A 24,819-nucleotide genomic window follows, 5' to 3' on the forward strand; every position below is an offset into this window, starting at 1 on the left:
CGATTACTTTTCCACCCGTTTTTGTCGCTATGACACTTTTCCATTATTCAACTGTAAAAATTACACTTTGCCACTCTTGTAACTATGTATGCTTTCTGATTCTAACTATTGTAAATCAACTTTGGCCTTTATGATGAATTGCCAAATGTCAATCATGTACAGCACATCATAGGGAGCTCTTTGTATTTAAATTCTGAGAAAAAGATCCTACTTTTTCCTTTCTTTTGTAGATGATTTTAAAAAGTTGTGGAATCCCATGGCAGAAAAGTTAGGTCCATGTAAAAAGAATTGCATTTCCCATTTCCTCGCTCAGACTTGTGCAGAAATAAAGCTTGCAAAAATTTATGATAAAGCTCACAAATTTATACGTCAAACAAACAATGTATGCAAGATAGAAGCTCACAATCGTGATGAACTTAATGAAAGAATCAACTATGGACATTTCAAAAGAGTGCATAGCCACGTGGCCATCAAAATCTCCCCGTCGAGAATCGCATGGATATTGAAGTAGGACGCTGTTTCAGTCCACTCATTTGCCCATCACACTTCTGTACACTCTTTCTGCTCTTCAATGGAGACACCAATCTGTTTGCCAATCTTGAAGGTGAAAATGAACGACGCAATTTCGAAGCAGTAGACAACTTGAGCGGAGACTTCTTCTTGCTAAAGTTTGCAGGTCTTGTAGGAGAAAGAGAAACCACTGGTGGGCTTTTGATCTTCACTTGAAACTTAGAGGAAGCTGATGGTGGAGACTTTATCAAAAACTTGTGAGGAGTTTGCTTGTTTTTTGCCATAACTGGGGACCTTGTCTTGCAAAATTTTTGCTGCTTTGAAGGTGTTGTTGAAAGAAACAAAGGATTTGGAAAAAGAACTGTCTTTTTGGCAAATGGTCTGTTCCTTGGTGACACTCTATTTGCCAAATATCTGTTGTTCTCCTTTTCAAGTTCTCTTACATTTTTAGGAGGTGAAATCTTGAAATTGATTCGCGATCGAGCCCTCTGAAGAGTTGGCGAACGGGGTTCTGCTCTGATTGATTGAAGCTTATTTTGTTTTTCCTTCTTTCTTCTAACCTTGAGCTCACTGTTCTCAGGATTTGGCCCTTGGTTTCTCTTTTCAGTCACTGGTGTTTTTGGATCTTCAGGGATCATTTTCTTGGTCTTGCTAGCAACTGCCGCTACTATTTCTCTTGCAAATTGGCTTGCTTGTAGAATTTCTCCTACTGTTTCGCCTACTAGCATTGCTGGTAATGACATTCTGCGCCATTCTTCTGCACAAATCGAGCACTCAAGTTGTGTTTGGTTGATGAGAAAATATATTACAAAGAAAATGAAACTGATCTCATTAACAACTAACCTCCTGCACTTAATGGCAACTTTCCCCCTGGAGACCTTTTAGGGGCTGCACCATTCTTGATCCTTCAATTAAACAAGAAAAACACAAACAACCCATTTGAATACGCACAAAAAAAAGGACCAAAATCAACAAAATAACTACCATTTTCAACTGATATACAAACGAAAAATTAAACCCATAACTAAGAACTTGCCTTAAAGATTCTTGCTTGCACCTGAGACTAGTCCTCAAGTAGCCTCTGGTACTTCTAGGACTCAGACTAACCCCGGATATTACCTTATTGCCTCCTGCCACTGTGTATTGTAGCTCTTGCAATCTTGCCATACATTTATCCACCTTCTCAAAAGAAAAAGCCACCATAAATATATCAGCTTTTGTTGCCAAAATCCAAGGAGATGAAAATAAAAAAATTCTGAGGACTTTGAAAAAAAAAACAAACAAACAACTCAAACCCACAAGGCTAGAGAAATAAAACGCACTTGAGACAAAATTCTCTACTTGGTTGCCGAGAAAATACAAGAAGCAAAAGGAGCTCAAAATTTGTCACACCATGAAAAGATCAAAAGCCCACAAGCCTAGACAAAATTCTGTCAAAACTTAAATAAAACAACTGAAGACCCCAGCAAGCACATTGAAGAATTAACAATTATTATACCTTCTTCACAGTTTCTCTTATTAGATTTGGATTGAGAGGAGCCATAACTCTCCTCTGCTTTGGTGGGGTTCTGGCGACCATTTTTATCCGCTCAAAAGCTCAAACCAAAATCCTCTGTGGGTCTCTCCAGCCTCCTCCGCTCCTTCCCACTTCCCTCTCTCTTAAGGGTCCATCAACCAGTAACTCGAACTGGATTTTTCACTCTGTTGCTGCTTTCACTGTCCGTCCCTGTGTTCCGAGTTTTAACTCTTGGCGTGAAAAGTCAGATTAGATATTCAAAGTGGAACTTTGGTAACGGATCTTTTTGTCCAACGGTCTAATTATCCAACGAAAACGTACACAAACGGCTATTTTTTTTTGTACACGTGTCATCAATCGCAAGCTGCATGAATCGGATCTGTGCCGCTAATTTCCGTAATTTTTGTGTATGATATTAATTAGATAAAGTATGCAATTTAAGATGTAAATTCCAATATCAAATATTGAAAACAAATATCCTATTGCTTTAAATGACATTAAACACCAAGTGGGGCAGCTACTCAAACACAAATTTGAGACAAAATGTTAGATTTGTTTTTACAAATAAAATAAGTTTGAATTAATCTAAATATTTAAATTTGCATCGATTCAAATCTAATATAAAATTAAATTGTTTTTAAAACCAAATTCTAATTTCAACTAATTGAGTTCAAACTAGGTTTTGTTCAGATTCAATAACGTTTAAATTATTTTATATTTATTTTTTAAATTATAATAGAATTTAACTTTTCAATAAAATTAACTTGTTTTGACAAAACATATATAAAAAGATTTTATAGATCAAAATAGTTGACATTTAAAATCATATAACTTTGTAATTTCATCCGTTGAAGTTTATATCGAAATCATGATCCACTCACAATGAGTAATAATATTATATGCACTAATAAAATATATAAATATGAGTTTCATTTATTCAAAATTATCTAAATATATGATGATACGTCGATGTTTGTATCTATATTTATATTTACTGTTAATTCACGAAATATCATAGTGCCACATTGTTGCAGGTGACATGCACAAAGAATCAATTCAAAAGACACTTGGATACGGAAAAGAAAATGCAAAAGAAATGTTCGGATTGGTAAGCAAGAAGCATACATATGTAAAAGCATCCAAAAAAGAGAGAAAAAGAATTTAAGAAATGAAAACACTAACACAGAACAGGAAGAATGGGGATTTTTTTCCCCTGTAATAGAGGAGGGGGCATTGACAATACAGAGAAGGTGAAAACTTGACATGTTTTCCTTGTTCATTGCAGCATCTCAGTTGTGGGATGTGAAGAAGGCAATAATGATCTCCTGGCATTTTTCATGCCTCTCAACTTTAAAGGGCTCCATACCAGTGATTTCCTCTGTAGTGCTACAACTGTTGGATGCTTTGGCCTCCATGACCCAGCCTGTGTAGGAGGACTTCCCATGAACTTACTGCTGCTCCTCATGGCAGTTGGTGTGGCAGTGATAGTCTCTGTTGCTGTCTTGAATACTGGTAATGGTGAGAATAGTTTTGAGTACCTCGCCTTTCGAGGGTCCCTCAAGAGTGACTGCCTGCCGCCGCCCATTGCGCTTCCATTTTGAAAGTTAGAGACAGAGGGGTGGAGTGGTGTTGTCATGTATGAGCTTTGCTCTGGCCGGAGAGTTGCAATGGATACTCTTCTTTTGGGCTGAATAACTTTTGTTGTCAATGTTGCATGGGGAGGAGGTCTGACAGCAATGGAAATACGTCTTGGTTTCACAAGGCTTTTGGTGCTTGTTTCTGCCATTATGTTACTGTGAAGGTTTTCTTTGTCTACTGAAGTTGCAATTTTGTTTCTAATGGTGGTGATTTTCCGAGGTGGGACAGGAGATGGCGGGGGCATGAAATTGGTGATTCTTCGTAGTGGCATCCTCAATTTTGAAGGACCCAAGGGAGGCTTTTTCTCTGTCTTTGTCTTCCCTGTGGCTTCTTTTATAGTTGACAGTCCTAAAGACTGAGTAGATGCAGCGGCAAAAGCTCTGGTTTCCTGCTTGATTCTGGTTTTCCTTTCATTTTCTAATTGATTCTCAAGGTCCCGGACCTGTTATAAAGTTCAGTAACAGTTCTGGTTAGGGAAATCAATGATGAGCACAAAATATAATCAGTTCAGGAAAAAATTACCAGGTTAAAAAAGACATGATAGTAAGCTTTTGAAAAGACTTTGAGTCCTGATAATACCTTTTCTTGAAGATTTCTGCAGATATGTTCTCTGGCAGCGAGTCTTAACTGTAAGGACTGCAAACTATCCTGCAATTTCTTTGTTTCCTTCTCGTCCTGCTTCAACTTTTCTGCCTATTATTATTAAAAAACCTGAGTTTCATTTGGTCTGAGAGCAAAATAAATTGCACACAAACTTGAGAAACATACATACCATTTGCTTGTACTTGAAGAGTTCTGACACATCAGCCTGCTTGTGAGCAGGACCACTTTCAATTCCCCTAACTCGGCTGGCAAAGTTCAGAGAACAAAGGGTCTCTCCAAGGTCTCCAGAATTTGGACTGATCTGGACAAACATCAGAGTTTTGCAATCGCCACCTGATTACATATTCTAGTTAGAAATATTCCTTGAGAATTAAAAATGTGTTCAAATTCTCCGTAACCCAAGTGCCAAGCAATTCTGTCAGAGGAATTAACCTCAAAACTTGCCAGGAACCAAATTCTGGAGGATCCACTCCAAATGGAAAAATGCTAAAATAGAACACTCACCTAGGGAGCTCTGTAGCATATGAGTAAGCTTTGAATTCCTGGTTCCAAATAAAAAAACAAACATTTCAGATACAACAAGAATATGGCAGTTAAACAGGTACCTGACAGAGAAAGAGAGGAACCTGTATGGAACATGGCCTGATTTTGAAGCCAGGGCAGATATAACATCACCAAGTGCTGAAAGGGATTTGTTTATAAATTGAGACTCCTTCAATCTCTCACCTTCAACTTCAATCTTTCCCACACGCTCACTACCAGCCAAGTCTACCAGCCAAAGGTGACTCTTAGTCTTATGTCCATTTATTAGATTCTCCCCCTTAACAGTCACTCGCAACAAGCTACATACAGACAATTTTATGTCATTACCACAATATATGAAAGCTTTGTCCACCTCTTTTTGATTACTAAACTTACCAGTGAGATCGGCTACTGAGCTCATTGGCTTTAGTGGACCCTACAGATCTGGCTCTGGCTCCGGACTTGAGTAGCTCCCACACTTCCTCTGTACTGTAGACACGAGCTTCAGTGAGTCCTGGCACTTCTTGGGTTCCTTCTGCTGCCTGCTTTATCTCCAACCTTCATCCATGTATTGTAAATTACTTGAAAATTATTATCTGTTTCAACACAATTCTTAAAAAAGATTCCAGCCAAATTCTTAAAATGAAAGCTCTTGTTTAGCCCAGTTCTTTGTAGAATCATTTCAAAGCTAGCCATTTCTTTTGTTAATTGCAAAGAAGCAGAAATGTGATAGATTCATCATAGAGAAAGAGGCCTAAAAAATGAAGCTTCTATTGCCAAGTGGCCATGTCTAGCATCAGCTTGTTTCCAGCGGTGAAGTGATAATAATCAGTCAGAAATATAGAACATAAGATTAAAATTACTTATAAGTGAGATTTTTCATTAAATGATCACAGGGAACTCACTTCTTGGAAGGTTGGTTGGAGTTTTCAACTAAAAGGTCCCTTATCTTCTCATTGTAAACCTCCAACATGCTAACAAATAACTCATATCTCATGACACCAGATCGGTCATTGGAAATACGAAACAACTCCTCTAAAGTCCTGTAGTTTACTCCTCTATTTTCAGGTGTACCCTCCATAGTAAATGTCTTCCCAGTTCCAGTTTGTCCATATGCAAATATGCAGACATTATAGCCATCCAGTACTGAAGTCACAATAGGCTTTGTTTGTGCAAAAACATCCTCTGCACATTTTAAAAATCTAGGATTAAATATTTAAACATTTCAATATCCATTATAGCAAATGTTTTACATTGTAGAGATCATGGATTACCTTGATTGTCCTCAGGCTTAAACACAAAATCAAACTTGAATTGCTTTTTAGAAGAATCCAAAGAAACAATTTGTAGCTCATTTTCTTGAGATGGGTCAAATTCAACTACCGAAGTGGATCCATTAGTAATTTCAGCTGGATTTAATGGTCTGCATCTGCAGAAGACCCTAATATTGCCTTTCAGCTCAATCACTTCATTATAAAGCCGCTTTCGTTCTAAGGACTCATCTATGTACTTCTTCTTCAAAAGCTCAAATTCGATACCTAATACCAAAAATAGCAATTAAAATAAAATAAAACCAAGAAGGAAAACAGGTGAGAAACAATTGTCAAAATCAGTATCTGATACTCACTGAGATGCTTAAGAGTGTTTGAAACACCAGGGCCAGCAAAACAATCAATACTTATGTTCTTCACTTGATCTGAAAGACTTGTGTGATCTCTCTTCAAATCCTAGAACACCAAGCATCAACTTAATGCCAAAAACAATAAAGTGGAACAAAGAAAAGGCTCAAAATTTCACAGAATTTGATACCAAACAGAGAAATTACCTACACTAACAATCAACCGAACACAGACTATTTCATCTTAATTTCATTAATTTTCTGAAACTCAATTGCCTAAATAAGACTAAACCATCCTACTTATCAGCAAGAAATGAACTAAATGTGATTCAAGTAGCACCATTTTACCTGAATCTTATTGCTCAAACATATAACCTTTTGCAGTATTGGAAGGGTTGGCCCTTGAGCTGGAGAAATTTCTCGGTTTGAGTTTGATAAACCATCCTCATCCACAAAACTGCTAACCTCTTCAGCTATTTCTAAAGCAACAAGAAGACCGTAAAGTAAATATTTAAATGACAGAAACGAAAGAAGGAATAAATAAAGCAGTCAAAACTCTTAATTCAGTCAATAAATTTTTTTTAAATCACATGATTTCGTCCGTTAGAGACCCAATTGAACATTACCCTTTAGCCAGTTACACAAAACCGAACTTCAAAATATCAAGATATCATTAACCTTAAATTTAAGAGTTAATCTTTTTTATTTCCCAGCAACCAAACAGAACACGTAAAACCCTAGATAGCAAGAAGAATAATATCAATATTCAAAAACATAAAAAATTGATATCCAAATTCAAATCGTCAAAAAAAGAAAAAGACGATTACAAAATTCTAACTTTCGCCCTTTAGGGTTTGATCTGGAGCAAAATTTAAAAAAAGAGAGAAAAATCGAAAATCAGAAGCGAGAAAACACATTTAGAAACCATATAACGTGAAATCAACAAATTCTTAGAACAAAGAAAATAAAAACCAATTCTTTCATCAAATTACAACCAAAAAAGAACGATTTTCTTGAATAAAGAACAAGTACGAACCTGTGTTTAAATCGCCGTTGTGCTCGCATTTCTCGCAGTCCATTTCCATGGTCTGATTCATTGAAAAAAGAATCAGAGTTCGATGATTTTGAAAGCAAAATTACGACGTTCAGAGAGAGAGAGAGAGAGCCTTGGAGGGTTAAATGGAGGGACAGAGAAGATTTAATTTTGAATTGAAATGAACGTGAGCCGTTGAATTTGAAAGCGCTCGATTTGTTTCTAACGGCTATATAGTAATCAGGCTTTGGAGCGTTAAAGGAAAGGCATCAGGGTATTTGGGTTCGGTTAAACGGAGCTTTGCCCCAGAAATGGAGAACGGGTCATCCGGTTTGACTTCCCGTTTGACTTGATCTTTATTTTAAATTTTTACATATTTATTTATTTTTAATTTTAGCACAATGCATTTTAAATAAAATTAGAAAAATGATGAATTTTTTTTTTATTTATTCATGTAATACGCACTCGACATCTTGAGATTTTTATATTAATAAAAAAATAAAATTAAAAAGTTAAAAGTGTTGAATTATATTTTAAGCATAATTAAATACTAATACAGTGTTATATTGATATCGTTATGAAATATGAATCAAATAAATTTAACAAGTTTTATCAAGCCACATTTAATTTTTTATGTAATTATAATTATAATTTTATATTTAATATCTTAATAAATAATTTTTTAATATTATTATTAATATATATTTAAATAATAATTTAGTTCGATAATCGATTTAATTATTACAACTCTTAGTTGACTTAAACTTGCCTTTCACTAGACTAATATCCAATTTGAATCCAAAACATTGATTAGATTATTCTTTGAATTAGGAATATTTATTATAATTTCTCTAACATTTTAAGAGTTTTTTTTTTTTTGTTATTATTATTATTTTCTATTTGATGATTATAATACTAAGAAATTATTAACACTATCCGGTTAAAACAGTTGAACAGTTGGTCGTAAGTAGATTCATGGCTTCTTCATCAATTCCAAGTTGCAGTTTCTACTGCAACTCAGCTTCAACACCAACCACTCGTTCACCCTTATCTTCTTCTTCTTCTTCTTCTCTCTCATTCTTCAATGGCCACAATGGAATTTCACTAAAGAAAGCATCTTGGTCCTCCACATCAACAACTTATGCCAAGTTTGAGAAATTCCAGGGAGATGATCCTCTTGAAGACTCTTCTTTTCAACCACAACCACAGACAGCGATTCAAGAAGAAAAACAACAGCAAGAAGAAGATGACAGGTTCCATTGCTTTTAACCCTCTTTTTATACATAAAGTCTCATCTGGGTATTCTAAGATTTTTAGGGTGACTGGTTCTTTTTGGTCTTCTGCTCAGTTGGTATAATTATGTAGATGACTCCATTTTTCATGTTCAAATGAAAAGAATAGTTTTTAAAGAAGCCGTAATTTGGATGGTCTAATTGAGATCTGCTAATAAAAATTTTAGTTCATCTGTAATAGCTATGCTGCAGAGGAAGGAATTTTTCAATTTTTTTTTTTTTTTTTGAGGTGTATTAGTTAGAGGATTATAAGTTTCCAATATCTAAAAGGGAAGAGCTTTAAGATGTATAAAATGCTAAACAAACTTGAAATTTTAGATGGATTTGAGGAGTCTTTTATGCTTTAATATAAAAGTTTCTTCGTGCTGGGTTGTCTCATATTGGTTGGGAAACAAGCTAGGTGTTAGTATATAAATGTAAGAAAAAGTCTCCCCCTTATCTAGCTTTCGAGGTGAGAGAGACCCAATACTACCAAACACTGGAATCGAAGTTCAGTTGCAATAACATTGCAACAAAGTGATTAGTTTGAGGTGAAAGTCTTACCCTTGAGCTAGCTTTTGGGGTGGTACTTGAAATGTTCTATCAAAACTGAAACATGAAGGAGAGTTGTTGATGCCATTCACTTGAAAAATAAAATAAATCTTGATTGTCTCTATTTGATGTTACAGCTGCTTGCCTTCAGATTTGGAAGGTGCCGTCCGGCAATCAAGTGAAGCAAGTTCCTTGTTCCTGTCTTCTGGAGGAATGAGAGCTATAGTATGTGCCAATTATGACAGATTCATATCTTTGCTCGTCCTTCAGCTTCTTTTTATGGATGAATTTTTTCTTATGCTACTTGACTAGCTAACTTTTCGTAAATAATTTTGCAGGTGGAGCTCTTGATCCCCCAGCTGCAGTTTCTAGATGAAGAAGGAGCACAGAGTGAACTCTGGGAATTATCAAGGATTTTTGTGGATACTCTTATTGAGAAAACAGGATGTCAGGTTAGTTTTAAGAATTAACTTTGCTGAAAAAACATAGTTTGGAGGATCCTCTTCCACTGATGCTAAAATATGAGACAAAACTCAATAAAGCTCAATATAAACTTCTAGCAAATTATCTATAAGGCGCGACACACAGAGGTACTATTGCCCAATCAATGGAAAAAGCCCCGCTCCACGATGAAAGGGGCAAGGGGTAACGCAGTTTGGGCTTAATCCATGTTAAGAATAAGAATCCAAGCAAGTTTCTCTAACATTAATAATTCTAGTATATAAACTCATTATTTTCTTGTATGAGTGATATAACAATTCATTAGTAAATACATTCATTATAATATATTAAAATAATATTGACTTTGCTAAATGTAGCCTTATTTTGAATTCGCCTAAGATAAATCGCACATTGGTTTGAAAATCCTAACATGTTTCTCTTAGCAAAAATATTCATTGTAATGTGAGGTGTGAGGAGATATTAAAATAATATTTACTCTACTGGACATAGCCTTGTTTTAGGTTCATCCAGAATAAATCGCACATTGGTTTGAGTGTGATTTTTTACTTTATATTCGACATACTCTCTAGTTCTTTCATGAAATACAAAATTGAAATATGTTTTCTACGCTAATATAACATAGTATTACAACAATAGCTGCAGGTGCTCTTGCTTTCTTGATATTTTAATTTTAGCTTATACTTGTTCACAATGTAAGCTCAGTTGCTACAATGTTTAATTTCGTGTGATAGAATGTAAAAGCCATATTTCCAGATGCCGGTGCTGCTGCACTTCTAAAATACCGGTGGAAAGATGCTGCTTTTGGATTCTCCAGGTAGCATAATTCACCATATTGATGAGACGTAAATGCATCATGTTCATATTTCAACTCATATGAATGTATAGTAACTCAGTAACTTGCAATTCTTCCGTCTCTTTATCCAGTTTAAGTGACCGAAAACCAGTGGAGAGTGAAGATGAAATTGTTATTATGATTGTTCCTGACTATCAAATGCTGCAATATGTACAGAAAATTGCATCAAGTCTCTCTGATGATCCAGTAAGAATCCTACTATCCTTGTTAAAAACACACCCTTTCACCCTTACGGGTAAAACAGTTGGTTGAAGTGTGAAATATCCGTGTGGAGTCAGAGGACTCAGGTTCAACTCCACACTCTCTTAAATGGACTTAAATACACATGCTAGTGTCTTTTGATAATGTCCTTATTGAAGTTGCTGGGCTAGTCTCCCCAAGATTTATTGACTTGGTGGTTGCACTCCGGCAACTGGGGTTCCCTGTCAAAAAGAAAAAAACCCTTTTTCAACAAATTTCTCCCATCTATATCTTCAAATTCAAATTCTCATCCTTCAATGATATAAGGTATTTGTATCTTCATACCAGCAATATTTTCATCGTGTAAACAGTATTGTTTCAGTCCCTTCTTTTAGCTGTATTGCCATGTAATTATTTCTTTTCCTTTCTTGTATAATTTAAGCTAGAAGGAAAATCTTCCTCACTGTATCTCCTGATATATTGCTAGCCAAGACCTCTGATCATGTGGAATCCGCGTCTCATCAGCGAAGATGTTGGAGTTGGGATAAATGTTCGCAACTTAAGGAGATACTTTCTAAGGTAAGATTATAGTTATATACTTTAACATTACAATTCCTGACATACTTTTTACCTTCTTCTCTGCTGACTTATCGTCTTGTTATCCGGTGTCACTGTTTACCAATGAATCGAGTCAAGCTCGAACTCAGATCCACCACTGCCTATAAGCAACATTATTCATACATTTTCTAATAATAATTTCATTCTTCTGCAGCATATAACTTCATTTATTTCTGTGTAGCACTTTCACTACAGTTTACTCAATGAGACCTCTGCCAACTGGTGCTGTGTTCAGATGCTATCCAGGGTAATTTTTCATTTTACATTTTGGTTGATTCCCAACATCTCCCAGGCCTCATCTGGTTTAGCTTCTGCCAAGTGAACCAGGTGAAGTCTGTTTGTGCAGAACTCTATAAACTCAGGCACCAGCACTTTCATTCTCATGGTGCACAATTGACTATTGGACACTCTCACCGATTCTTTCTTTTCTTATAATGAATCAGATTATGGAAGGTGTTTTATGATGATAAAGATAGGCCAAACAGATATCTCCTTGCCAAAGAATTTATAAGCCATCCAAATGCTGAAGACCTGGAGGTTAGTCAATCCTAAAAATCCAAGAGCAAATCGATTTGCATTGTACATATAAAGTTCCATCAACTCTGTTTTGTCCTCGCAGATACTATTTGGAGATGTCGAAGAAAACTCGGGGAAGGCCCCTCTTTGTTCGGTCAAGCAGCAAGCATTTTCTCCTCAATAAACCGATTCATGAAAGCCATTTCAAAATAATTTTCCTTTGTCATCCCCCTCCATTGAAGTAAATATGTTGCAATTTTAAGCTCTGCATCAGTTGACTCTGTAACATTTATACCACTTTATGATTTCTAATACAGGAGTTTCACGTTGCAACCTTTGTTGTGGCTTCCTTTCTATGGGCTCTTTTCAGTGCTGCTGTCAAAAATTTCCCGGATACCAAATGACGTATCAAATTTTCTTGGCAAGAAAGCAGCACAAATAGGGCTGCGAACAAGTCAAATTGTGTTTGACTTGAGTTCAACTCAATTGCTATATGGTAGAGCTTGAGTTTGAGTTCACTGAGAACTTAAACTTAAGACAAGAATGGATGGTTCTTGCTAGGCTCAAAAATTATATTTTAACCTTTTAAATTTAAAATATTATTTAAACCTCGTAACTTGTATATTTATCTATTTCCCATTTATTCAAAATTAAATCTTAAAGATGTAAATACAAGATCTAAAATTAATAAAGATTTACGATATTTTACTTGAACGAAACCATTCAACATTAAGCTCGAGCTTGGCTTGAGAGCCAAACTCTAAGCGACTCAAAGTCAAGGTCGAGTTGAGTTGAGCTGCGAGTTGCTTGCCAACAGCTCAGCTCGTTTGCACCCAAGCATGAACCTCATAAAATAGATCTGGTATAAGGGACTCCCATTATGAATCAGCCCTCCAGGAAAATGTAATTGGAATCTGTTTGTGGAAATCCAGAGTTTCTGTTAAACGATAAGGTTTTCTGTTGTCACTAATTAGAGATAGTGTCACAGCAAAATTTAGAAAGAAAAGGCCGAGGAAAAGAAGAGGAACTGTACTAACATAGAGCCACTTACAAGAACTGAGTCCTCCCTTCACTTTCTATTCTGTCTGTTTGACAGAAGAGCGACTTTCCAACTATCAGTCCTAGCATCCTATAATCTAAAAATCACAGTGAAGCGATTTAATCTTTGGCTCAGAGAAGCATCAGCACAAAAATTCTGAAAATGGACATTTATATCTCCTCATTAAATTTGCTTCATCTTCCTCAACTATTTGACAAAGATGTTGGGTACATGTTAAATTTCTGAAGATAAGTTTTAACAGCAGATGGCTGAATGATATCCACAAGTCAGAACCAATCAACATGTTTAGAGGAAGTTTTGGGTTGCTTCTTTGGCCATTGATATCGATTGTTCTCAAACTTAGCTTTTGTGATAAGAGAATAAAGCAAGTCTGCCTCAGCAGATACATCGTAAGGCACATTCAAGATACTGCAAGATCAAGATAAACAAATTAATACAAAATATTAATAAGCTTATTAACGGAAGTAAAATGCTCTAACTATAATGCCGCTTGATGTTGTCATAAATTATTAGTACGCTTGGCAGCTGGATGTTAAATAGTACAAATGGATTGTTTTCAAGCACATGCATAACACTGCATATACAAAAAGAGATTTGAAGGAGGTTCAAGAGATGGCTACCTCTCAAGTAACTCCTCAAGAATAACTCTCTGGGAAGGTGTGACATAATGAATGCAACTTCTTGGGCACTGACCAACTGCAAGCTGGACTTGGTAATCTTCACCATGTCCTAATCAAAATCTCACAAGAGCAATCAGTTGAAGACTATTTGAATCTCATCTTTCTTCCAGGATTTTTTTGTCCTATATAAAACAGTTAAGATCATGTACTAGGAACTGAACAGACCTTGAGAAGTCGCCCTTGCAGTTCCAATTGGGGAAACATAAGAGAAAGCATGAGGAGCTGTTTTGACGCATGAATATGGGCATCCTGCATATATTTTGGAATGGTTAAATGATCAGTAACAATAAAATAGAATCAACAAAGTTCTTTCTTGCGCTCAAGATGGGAAAGAATAGACACAAAGAAGAAAATACAAAGCAAAATCTTTTGCACCTCTGCCAACACAAAGAACTTCGTTAACGAATATATCAAATGCTTCACATTCTGGATCATCAAAAGGATCTAAACATTCCCTGCAAATAAATCTCTAACAATAAGCAATGCACACAACATTACAATAAAAAGAAAAAAGGCCCTCAAATTAATTGTAGAAATGAATGAATGAACTAAAGAGTATTTAGAATTAATAATGCAAACAACACACAAACAATAAAGAGATGTAACTTGTATGATTTATCCTGATTCACCAGGACCATGGAGTCAATTTATCTCTTACTATAAATGTGTATGCTAATGAAAATATATGATTCTTATCCCTAAAAGAAACCTTACTAAGATCAAGCTAAAAAATCTTATTTCTAAAAGAATTTTAAAATAGTTTTTTATCAGTTAAATTCAAACTGCTTATGGACCCTGGGGCACTTCCTGCTCGCTGGAAAGCCTACCCACTGGCCGGAAAACAGGGACTTGTGTACGTGACACTTTATAGACATAGTGGTCATAAATTCAACAATGAAAACTTAAAAAGAATAAAAAATGGAGATGAAAAGCACATTAAACAGCTAGTTTACCTTTCAATAATCTCCGATCTGCTGTATTCCGATAACATCTGCACATGTTGTTACCCGCAACAGTCAATGGATACTAAGTCTAAATTAGAAATTTCCAAATGAGAGAATTGAAAAAATAATCACTTACTAAAAAACATTTAGGTGAATAATGGTACCTCATAAGCTTGGATTACAAGTCGAATCATCGAATCAGAATCTTTCCCATCTCTATTCACATCTGGATGGTATTGTTTCACCTTCGTACCAATAAAAGTAAACAATAAGTAAAAAATAAAATTAAAAAATAATAATTTTTTGAATATATCAAATTAAATCAATTGTAGTTGAGGGAAGATTGCTCTACTTTGGATCGAAAAGCGGCTTTGAGCTCGGCGGCTGAGCAGCTTGGATCGACGCCGAGAACGGCGTAAGCCGAAGAACTGGTTAGAGGAGAAGGAGTGTTGTCTCCGGTTGTCTCTCTGCAGTTTTTTGCAGTGAAAGTTTTAGAAGCGGAACGAAGTGGACTCCTTGAGTCGGACGGAAAGTTGTGACGGTTGGGATTTGTAACCTTTTTGGGAACAGGAAGAATTGGAGGGAGCGAACTGTAGAGGCTTACGGGTTCCATTTTTTAATCTTTCTCTCAGGTTCTGGCGGTGATGTTTGTTGCTCCTTTTAACTAAAATAACTACCACTAGTTCATGCCATCAGGGAAGACTGAGATGAATAAACGAAACGTTTTGGAGAAGGTATTTTAAATAATTTTGTATCTTATTTTTTTTATATTCTGCAAAATAGCGGTGGTGGAAGCAACAAAAATTATTTGAAAAAAAATTTAGATTAAACCAAACCATCGTTTGTTTCAAACAAAACTTCATAGCACAAGGAAATGAATTGTGCCGCCCAATGCATCATTTTCTACCGCCCAACCCGAATTGGAAAGCCATCAATTTGCAACATTAATAACATTATCTTTATAATTGACATAGAGATGGATTCAAAGCAACTCAGACCCAATCAAAGACAACTAAAACTCAACTGAAATCTAGAACAACGGCCATTTCAGTCTTCCTCAAGAGCCGTGCAAAAAATAAAATAGGTAAGAAAAAATCTAAAAACAACTGTTTTATATCCGAGGGCATTTTCTTCCAATTGGTATCGATATTTTCCCTAATGCAGAGTTTTTTCAGCAATAAATATCTCACCAGGAGCAAGAAAGGGCAATTATTCACTTATTTGTATAAAAGTTGCGCCTGAAGTCTGAAGCCATAACAGATTAACAAGATTGCATGTTGCAAAAGCAAAGAAGAAATTTTTACTGAGCTTATAATATAGTATGCCTGACATGGTAGTTCCAGCCTTGAAGCGTTACGCGAGGGGTGACACCGTGAGGAACCTCGAATGTGATCTTGATGGGGATCTGTTCACCAGGTACAAGCGAAAAATAGTTGTCCGAGTAATGAACTGGAAGAATTCTCGTGTCATCGCCTTCCTTGTGTTCTTTACTAGAGGCATGAACCGAGAAATAAAGGAAGAAAGCAACTCCATCATCAGTTCCATTCAGTTCAGCAACCTTAAAATTGTCATTGCCCTTTGTGAAACAACAGCATACCTTCCTGAAAAGACCAGGTTCTTGCTCTTCCTCAATTTTACTTGCAGCTGCTTCTGTCGAAGCCATATCAAAATCACCTTCAGCAATTATAGGAATGAAATTATTTTTATCTGTCAAACTTTCTGATGCTGTTTTCTTTGATTTGTTCTGCACGTGCATTTCGATTTCATAACTGGACCCTTTCATAAAAACTGTTGATGTTATCTTGAGGGGTATCTTTCTGTTCCTGTATGGCTCCAACAGCTTGTAATCTCCACCAGGCAGATGCAACCAGTAAAAGTTTCGCGATACAATGCCATAATCTGACATTTTGTAGAGTTTGAGAAGAAGAAAGTAGACTTGCTTTGGGTTTGTAGACTTGGGATACTTCATCTCATAAATGGGGACCGTTTTCTTCCGCGGCACAGAAAGATTTTCTGTAACTTTGTAATATGGACATGTTCCTTCGAGATCCCACACTGATGCTTCTATAGCTACATCCGAGAGTTCTTGTGATGTAGTGTTAACAACCTGTCAAAAACATAAATTAGTATGCATTTCTTAAGTCGACAATGTAGCTGGCCTTGTTGATTTTAAAAACTGAGGATTCTAAAATTTCAATTTTTATCAGTTAGTCTGCAGAGTTTAGCCACCTCAATAAAATATGAATAGAGGTTCAGCTGGACATGAATTGGCTCTGCAGCTGATCGAACACCATAGAATCCAGCATTTTGGTCATGGAGATGATCATAAAATTGACCTCTAAGACCCGTCCATGGATTCTGAGTCTTCCAAATCAAAACACCAGTGTATTTGCTCCACATGTGAGAAGTCCAGCCCTCCAGTAAAGCTTTATATTGAATGTAGTTAACAAGTTGGGCCTGTGAAGGTCATTTCAGATAAGGAAGCAGTATAACCATATGGTGAAAGGAAATTAAGTAAAAAAATGAAGACTATTATAATACCTTCAAACAAAAATCATCGAGGTCCTTTGGCAGTCCATACAGTTCAATCTGATCATGAACCTTGCCTGGCGTTGAATAAGGAATGTATTTATGGTATGTCCAAATAGGGTTTTGAACTTCTTCAATGTAACCATCAGAATTCTTCTTAAACACTGGAATTTGCCATCCTTCTGGAGGCATGGTTGCTCTGATGGTGGCTGCAACTGGGAATCCCACACTACCAACCTCAGGATTGAACCCATACTGGTAAAAACTATCCTTAAAGAAGTCTTCAGGATGTTGGATTTCATAAGGACCATCAGTCCAATTCCCCTTTCCATCTCCAAAGCCATCCCACAGAGATCCTTGGACATACGTGCGAGTACCATCAAGATATTGACTAGGATCAGTGGCTGCAACGGGCAAATCTGCCACAGAATTCTCAGTTTCATTGGGACTCTCAAAATAAGGATGGAGTTTCAGGTCATTCTTTAAAGCATCGTTGAGGTTTTTTGGTGGAACTTGTTCATTTCCACCAACCCAGAGTGCAAGACTGGCATGGTTCCTGAGGAGCTTGACAGTATCTCTAGCACATAGCATAAATAGGTCATGATCAAGTGGACCATTTGGGTTTGATACTGGGATACCTCTTCCATCAACATCCCCAGTAATCCAGAACTCTTGCCAGACCTACAAAAATTACATCCTATATATGGTCAAATTCTTTCACACAGATTTTATTACCTATTACCTTTGAATTCATTGTTCTAGCAATCCAGGAATAGATTTTTATTGCAATCTACTAAATAAAGTACTGACATTTATACCACAAAAAAATAGGGAAGAGGAAATGGAAAAGAAGTAACTCCCCAATAAAACTCTTGACAGATGTGATACAGCATTTCTTACCAGCAATCCATAAATATCACAATAATGATAAAACTCTGGCCTCTCAGCCAAACCTCCAGCCCAACAACGAATCATGTTTAGATTCATATCTGCATGGAACTTGATGTCTGTTCTATAACGTTCTTTAGAAAGCCGTAGTAATCCATCTGACAAAATCCAATTACCACCACGAATAAATATGGGTTGCCCATTGACCTTGAACAACCTGTCAAGTACAGAAGTGCAGTTCAGATAACGTGTATAAAAAGTTAAACTACAGAATTATATTCATTGACAAGATTACTGAATAAACTATACCTTCCACCTGTGGCATTATCAATGTAGGTCTCAATTTTGCGGAACCCAAATAGATGGCTCCATGAATCAGATTTTCCATATCCCTTTACCTCAACACTAATCTGGACATTGTATAGTGCTTGCTTTCCCATGCCATTTGGCCACCATAAATTGGGCTTGTAGAAAAACAGCTGCTAAATCACATTGTTAGCACATGAAGAGTATTTACCCCAGATTATATAAATGAAATTTATTGGAAACAAAGGTAAGTGGAGCTCCAAACAGTTGAGTATTCATTTATTACACAATTCTAATTCTTTTGAAAGTTTAATGCATACAATTAAAAGGTTGGATTACATTATTTTATACTGTAAAAATCAATAAAGAACACAGGAGAAGTTCTACAAGAGTATGCTGTAACACTCTTGTAGCTCAGTCTGGCTTCTTCATTTTGTCACAAGTTTTCTAAGTGCCTACATATTCTCTCAACATGAAACAGGCACAGTCTCTTGTATAAACTTCATCTAAGATTGAAGATTACCTTTACAGTGGCAAAGAGACAAAACAAAACCCTTTTCATACACTAAGCTCAACAAAGTCACATCAGAACACTGACCTGAGGAAAAGTATACTGTACACGTGCTCCTGGATGTATCGACAGTTGTTGAGTCTGAAGATGCTCCACTAAGCACACATCTCCCTCCAGTTCCGTGGTCACTTGGATGTTCAAGGAACACTCAGCAACCCAAGAGCTTCTGTTTTCAAATTCAGTTGTGGCATGTAGATAGACCCTTCTATAATTGTCAAAAAATGATGAAACCAAGTGGGGATCGATTATTTTCACAGGCTGCAGCAAATGGTAATGCATCAGTGAACTAATTCAAATACTACTGTTAGTAATCTGATTCAAGTATTGGAAGCACCATTAGCAGTTGATGACTTTACTTTTACATGATTGGATTAAAAAATGTGCAATATTTTATAGGGAATATGCTAATATAGAATGAATATTCGACAAATTTTCTTTGAACATACATACTTGGATAAGTAATAGTTATTTGTTTTTGTAATCATATTTCCAAAATCTTTAGATAATCAAAGGACAGCTTTGATAGATGAGATTGACAAGATTTTATTTCAAGTCCACACAGATAACATGGTCCATTGTGGAAAAGAAAGGAAAATAGCAAATAAGAACAGCAAAAATTGAATGCCATAAAGAAAAGTGTTAAAATTGATGGCAATAACTAAGAAAGGAACTTCAATATTATTACAAGACTCACCCCTGTGACATAAATTGACACTTCATCCCATATGCCAGTGTTCCTATCCCTGGAAGGACAGTTCCGTTAGGTATCAAAATTAATTTATTTCAGCATTAATTTAACCTTACAACCAGAACAAGAAAATAAACAATATGAGAAACATTTTCATTAGGAAAAACTACAAGAGAGAGAGGACCAAATTGCACCAGAGGATCTATGTAGACTTTTATGTTTCACCATATAATAAAATAATACATGACATTAACAAGAAGCATTCAGATCAGAAATCACACTCTTCAAAGTAACAGAACTGTTACCTAATAGGAGCCATCCAGTCCCAGCCCTCCACATATTGTGCTGCAACATCTTTTCCAATCTAACAAGGAAATTGAAAAGAACCTTTTCTATTATCCATCTTAATTGGGAAGTAGTCTTAGGCTAATTTTGTATTTTTTTCTCTCTTTCGCTTTAGATAAATTGGCATTGATTTTGCACAAATATGTTAAGAATTGTTCAGTATACAGACTGTAGAGTTCAATTTTCACATAGGATGCAGCCAGTTTTGTTGGAGAACTCGTTCACTTTTTATAATTTTATTCAATACAATGATTCTATGATTTATTTTCTGTCAAAAAAAAAAAAGACGAAAAAGAAAGTGAAAATGACATTTGCACATGATGCTCATATGCTTTCATGAAACACCAAGTGAGAACCTGAATTGCCTGAGATAAAACATATAGATATTATTGAGGAAAAAGATGTTTACCTCATGATCCCCACCTTGCCCACCCTCAGGAGGAATTCGCCCAGGATGATCAGGAGGGTAAATAAGAACAACTAGCAAGTTTTGACCATCAGGATGCAGAATATCAGTTACATCAAGCGAATGTCTTCTAAACATTCCTTTTGGGAGAACCTTTCTGTGACCATTTAAGTATAGTTCACCCGCGTAATTGATTGCACGGAAATTCAGATCCAAGTGCTGTTTCTCTGACTACAAAATGCAGAATTGAAACAGTTACTTAAGAGGAAAAACAAAGATTAAAATATTTGCAACTATGCAAAGTCTGAGAAAGTATGTTTAAGTTAAAATTTTATAATCACACAGCAATTCAGTAATTATATAACAAGGTAATATGTTACTTTAATATTTAAATAGAAAATATTGGTGAAGCACCATAACAAGTTAAAATTTATGAGCATATGAACCAAAAAAAAAATTGTAATACTTGATAAAATGGTTCACAATACTCTAAAAGAGTATAGTAAATTATATTTTTAAGAAATACATACCAGCTTACACTGAAAGGTTGTAAAAAACCAGAACGTGTAGAATTCCCTTCCAGAATCAGCTATATCTACAATTGCCTCATTCTCCAATCCATAAAAAGGATTGGGCACAACTTTGTTCTTTACAAGTGTGGCCAAAACACTGCCAATGAGATAATTGTCAGCCATGGTAAGTAAACTATTGCCATGTCTATAATAGACAGATTTAGGCTACTGCTTTATGTATTTAGTTTAACATAAAGAATTGTCGATAAAAAATGATATCTCCAAGAAAATATGTGAAAGCAGCGACAAAAAAAACTATATCATGAGCTAGAAAATTAATCATTGATTTTCTTGTTAGCAAGCACATAATGCTACCAGCTCACCTAGCTAGTGAGGTCTAATATAGTGGTAGAACTGCAAGGGTTCTTGGGTTCCATTCTTGCTCTTCCGAAGGTTCCTGTTTCTTTTAATGGATTTAAAAATATAAATTTTCAAAAATTTTTATAAATATATATAGTATAAAATACTTTCTTTCCAAGCAGATAGTGCTCTCCACAACATGATAGGAAATTTAATGCACAGAGAGATACCTTTGTCTGTGCAACCAATAATTTGCAGTGGTGTAAATGTATTTAGAGATTCAAATTTTCAAAATAAATAAATAAATAATAAACACTTGAAATATCGATTTTGGCTAAAAACCAATTCAAAAATTGACTGATAATGGTTCCACCAAAACAGAAATTATAAGTTACACTAAATCTAACCAAAAAAAGACATGTTCATCCAATTTAACATCAAATTAATTCACAGAAAGTCAGAATTATCAATACTAAAATAGAAAATTTTCATTAAACTTTCCCCTTTTTCACCCAATTCAGCTAAACCCACTATTTTGAAAAGTCAGTAAAAACTCACTAGAGTTTACAAATCTTTGTTAGCCCAAAAGTTTTCCAGAGATCTTCCCAAAATTTCACAAATGTTTTAAGAAATCTTCTATTTTAAAGTTAAGGAGGTTTAACTGCAATTATACCAAACTTTAGTAGGCGTCGATGAAATTTTAACTCGCTAAAAAGTTTAAGATTAGAGTACTTTTATCATCATCATCACCTTGCTGCTCTAAGATCTCATTCAAACTAATTCACACAGAATAAAAAATATTTAACTAGTATCAAATTTTCACACTTGTGCATCAGAAGATTCCACGTTTCTACTTAAATTGCAATATGGTTAGGGCCAGATCCAAGTCGAGTTGAGCCAGCACAATTTCGTCAAGGAGTCAGAAAGTCGTCGATAGATCTATCTTCTCTGCGGAATTTTCAATTTCTCCAGTGACTTTTCATCGACAATGATGGCTTCATCTCCGGCAGCCCTTTTCCCTCTTCGATGGCTTCCTGGCTATCACAAGCTTGAACTAGATTTTTCAATTCAATCACAGCTAAAGCCGGCCCTTGTTAGGCCTAAGGTCGGCTTAAATCCACCCCTAAACTATGTAGTACTAAAAGAATACAGAATTATCAGCCAACCATATGAAGCTTTTACGTGTCCAACTGAATTATCTAATAATTAAATTTCTACCCACCTTTTTAATATTGCACTAAGAAAAAAAGAAATTAAAGAATGATCAACAAACAGCTAAGTCAACGGAATAGATTAAGCAAACATAACAGAATATCAATTGAAACGATTACTACATGTCATTCAAATTAAAATGACACAATAAACTAACATATAAATCCTTGATATCAAACTTTCAAACGTGTCAATTTCCATCCACTAAGTTCAACATTGCATCAAAAAAAAGTTAAAACATGATCAGGCAAACAAGCACAGAACCAAAATCAATCAAATCACAAACTTCAATTCGAAAACGACAAGTCCTATAAGCCAAGTCAATCAAGCAAACAAAATGGGAGGGAGTATATTACGTTCCGGGGACGGCGGCCTCCATCCACGGCGCGGTAGACTTCGTCGGCGGGTGAGTAGTGGTTAACTGAGTACCGGTGAGTTGAACCTCGGTAGATCGAGCGGCAAGCCAGCCGGAATCAAGCTTAGTTTTGCCAATCTCCGCCATCAAGACTCCCATTGACTCGGTGGAGTCCATGACAGACATGAATTGACTTGACGAATGTTGTGCGAGTAGTGAAGAAGGATGCTGCTGTTTATGCTCTTATTGAGTGATGAATAAGAAAGAGATCGATCGATCGATCACTTATCCTTTACTACTTAAAAAATTAACAATAATAATTGGATTTGCCTTTGCTTCGTCATGTGCCTTCTGTCCGTTTTGTCCATTGAGAGTTGAGACGGATATTTCCACGTAAGATGATGCTCTTTAAACAAAAATAAAATAAATTTTTATAAGAATATCTCTGTTTTTTCCTCATATTTTAGAAGATTAGTGTTATAACTCAAATATCAAAAAAAAAGATTTTTTTTTTTGGTTTTTAATTATTTTGAAATTAGTTGATATAAGTAGGGTTTGGTTTGATCCAAACAAAAAAGTCAGTTCTAAATTATCTCAACAAAAAAAAATTTTAATTTAAATTTAACTAAAAAATAATTTAAATATATATTCAATCTAAGATAGTTTGAATTTGAATATTCAGATAAACTTGTGGAGAGCACTATCTACTTGAGAAGATAAAGTATAACCTTTAGCTTGAACTCAATTTGTTCAACTTAAGTTCGAATTTAAATTCAAATAACTTTGATCAAAACTAGCATTTAAAAAAAAAGATAAAATTTAAAAATTCTTTAACTCTAAATTCAATTTAAGTTTTATTGAATTAGAATATACTTAAACTTAATTTTTTACATAAATAAGCTTAATTATTAATTCAAATTTAATTTATTTAATTTAAATTTAAGCTTAAATAACTTAAATCATATCAAATTTTTGAAAATGAGATAAAACTTGGAAACCAACCTTGCTTAACTTGTAAATCTTATAGGTCAAAATGTATCAAATCAAGGTACAACTATTATTTAGTGCAATTGCCTTTTTCTAATAAAGGGTCAATCAATTGTGAATTTTTTAAAAATAATAAATTATATTTATCTAGAAATGAATTAATGATGTTTATCTAAGTATTTTTAAAAATTATTTTATTTTTAGATTGTGTGACAGTTGAGAGAGGATAATCTTGGAATTAATCAAAACAAGGACATACTTTTAAATTATAAAAAGAAATTTAAAATTCTTTTAAAAAAAGAATTGGTAATTATTTTTATAAAGTTGCAATTGTAATTTTTGTAGACAATTGATAGGATTGAATATGTTTTGAATTGTTTGAATTTAAATTTGAGTTTGATTAAAATGAATTAAACTTGAATTAAAAATTAATTTATTTTCATAGAGTAAATTGAATTTATGTCTATTTAAATATTTTAATTCAAGTAAGAGATAAATTCATAAAATAAGTCAAAGTTATGATTATATAGCTTGACATCCATATTTATATTTTTACTAGTAAAAATTTTCTTTTTTTAAAATTAATATAATAAAAATAAAAATTTATTCAATAATTTTTTTGGGAAAAGTACTATTAAATTTAAGAATTTCTTTAATATATTTTTTAACAAATTTAAGAGATGAAAAATACTTTTTTAAGACTTATATAAAGTATAAAAAAATTGGGCTTGGGGTAGACTATGCTGATTGACCACATCCAACTGAAGAGTCCCACCGACAGAATTGGCCATCGGGCTTGGGCCGGCACACTGTGAAAGCCCACAGAAAAATTTCGGAAGCAAGGGAGCATCCGAAAGTGGTAGGCATGCGAATAGTACATTGTACACAATAACTTCATACCATATGACACAGACGGTTATTCCCGTACGCAAAGGTTGTCCTTATGCGATAAATATCAACAGCGCGAAGATAACTAGCTGCGTACGTAACCGAAAAAAGAAAGACCCTACCAACTAATCAAGAAACGCCACGTCACCGAAGAACAGCAAGGCTCAGACCAACGACTCTTATCCTAACGATTGTA

General features: G+C 35.0%; 5 protein-coding genes across 9 annotated transcripts; 1 reads left to right on the plus strand and 4 right to left on the minus strand.

Annotated features, from left to right (window-relative positions):
• Nucleotides 1-279: 279 nt before the first annotated feature.
• On the minus strand, nt 280-2,264 carry LOC123197290 (microtubule-binding protein TANGLED). 2 transcript variants are annotated; one of them, XM_044611516.1, is made up of 4 exons: nt 2,009-2,264; nt 1,547-1,689; nt 1,354-1,415; nt 280-1,267 (listed from the first exon to the last, which is right to left on the minus strand). In XM_044611516.1, the coding sequence occupies exons 1-4, from the start codon at nt 2,087-2,089 to the stop codon at nt 471-473; spliced, it is 1,083 nt and encodes a 360-aa protein (XP_044467451.1). In that variant the 5' UTR covers nt 2,090-2,264; the 3' UTR covers nt 280-470. The 2 variants fall into 2 exon arrangements, with proteins under 2 accessions (XP_044467451.1, XP_044467458.1); XM_044611523.1 differs by lacking the exon at nt 2,009-2,264 and adding an exon at nt 1,833-1,944.
• Nucleotides 2,265-3,098: 834 nt separating this feature from the next.
• On the minus strand, nt 3,099-7,935 carry LOC123201266 (kinesin-like protein KIN-14S). Its single transcript, XM_044616694.1, has 11 exons — nt 7,444-7,935; nt 6,756-6,886; nt 6,417-6,516; nt 6,064-6,327; nt 5,695-5,974; nt 5,186-5,347; nt 4,894-5,109; nt 4,772-4,809; nt 4,437-4,600; nt 4,244-4,357; nt 3,099-4,106 (listed from the first exon to the last, which is right to left on the minus strand). Exons 1-11 carry the CDS (start codon nt 7,502-7,504, stop codon nt 3,303-3,305), a joined length of 2,334 nt encoding a protein of 777 aa, XP_044472629.1. The 5' UTR covers nt 7,505-7,935; the 3' UTR covers nt 3,099-3,302.
• Nucleotides 7,936-8,321: 386 nt separating this feature from the next.
• On the plus strand, nt 8,322-12,246 carry LOC123209657. Of its 3 annotated transcripts, none has more exons than XM_044627785.1 (9): nt 8,323-8,693; nt 9,401-9,488; nt 9,602-9,715; nt 10,457-10,539; nt 10,650-10,764; nt 11,246-11,337; nt 11,612-11,623; nt 11,820-11,913; nt 11,996-12,246. In XM_044627785.1, exons 1-9 carry the CDS (start codon nt 8,416-8,418, stop codon nt 12,074-12,076), a joined length of 957 nt encoding a protein of 318 aa, XP_044483720.1. In that variant the 5' UTR covers nt 8,323-8,415; the 3' UTR covers nt 12,077-12,246. The 3 variants fall into 3 exon arrangements, 2 of the variants coding, with proteins under 2 accessions (XP_044483720.1, XP_044483719.1); XM_044627784.1 differs by having other exon boundaries at nt 8,329-8,693; nt 11,558-11,623; XR_006501103.1 differs by lacking the exon at nt 11,996-12,246 and having other exon boundaries at nt 8,322-8,693; nt 11,558-11,703.
• Nucleotides 12,247-13,085: 839 nt separating this feature from the next.
• On the minus strand, nt 13,086-15,387 carry LOC123209659 (chaperone protein dnaJ C76, chloroplastic). Its single transcript, XM_044627786.1, has 7 exons — nt 14,929-15,387; nt 14,741-14,821; nt 14,586-14,623; nt 14,008-14,087; nt 13,798-13,881; nt 13,573-13,681; nt 13,086-13,360 (listed from the first exon to the last, which is right to left on the minus strand). Exons 1-7 carry the CDS (start codon nt 15,187-15,189, stop codon nt 13,219-13,221), a joined length of 795 nt encoding a protein of 264 aa, XP_044483721.1. The 5' UTR covers nt 15,190-15,387; the 3' UTR covers nt 13,086-13,218.
• A 124-nt stretch (nt 15,388-15,511) lies between these two features.
• On the minus strand, nt 15,512-23,088 carry LOC123209656 (mannosylglycoprotein endo-beta-mannosidase). 2 transcript variants are annotated; one of them, XM_044627782.1, is made up of 11 exons: nt 22,750-23,088; nt 20,840-20,978; nt 20,313-20,540; nt 19,864-19,922; nt 19,565-19,613; nt 18,898-19,128; nt 18,303-18,472; nt 18,006-18,210; nt 17,118-17,786; nt 16,806-17,033; nt 15,512-16,683 (listed from the first exon to the last, which is right to left on the minus strand). In XM_044627782.1, the coding sequence occupies exons 1-11, from the start codon at nt 22,932-22,934 to the stop codon at nt 15,886-15,888; spliced, it is 2,961 nt and encodes a 986-aa protein (XP_044483717.1). In that variant the 5' UTR covers nt 22,935-23,088; the 3' UTR covers nt 15,512-15,885. The 2 variants fall into 2 exon arrangements, with proteins under 2 accessions (XP_044483717.1, XP_044483718.1); XM_044627783.1 differs by lacking the exon at nt 22,750-23,088 and adding an exon at nt 21,205-21,298.
• Nucleotides 23,089-24,819: the final 1,731 nt, after the last annotated feature.

Source organism: Mangifera indica, chromosome 2 (genome assembly GCF_011075055.1).
Source record: "Mangifera indica cultivar Alphonso chromosome 2, CATAS_Mindica_2.1, whole genome shotgun sequence".
Taxonomy (NCBI): domain Eukaryota; kingdom Viridiplantae; phylum Streptophyta; class Magnoliopsida; order Sapindales; family Anacardiaceae; genus Mangifera; species Mangifera indica.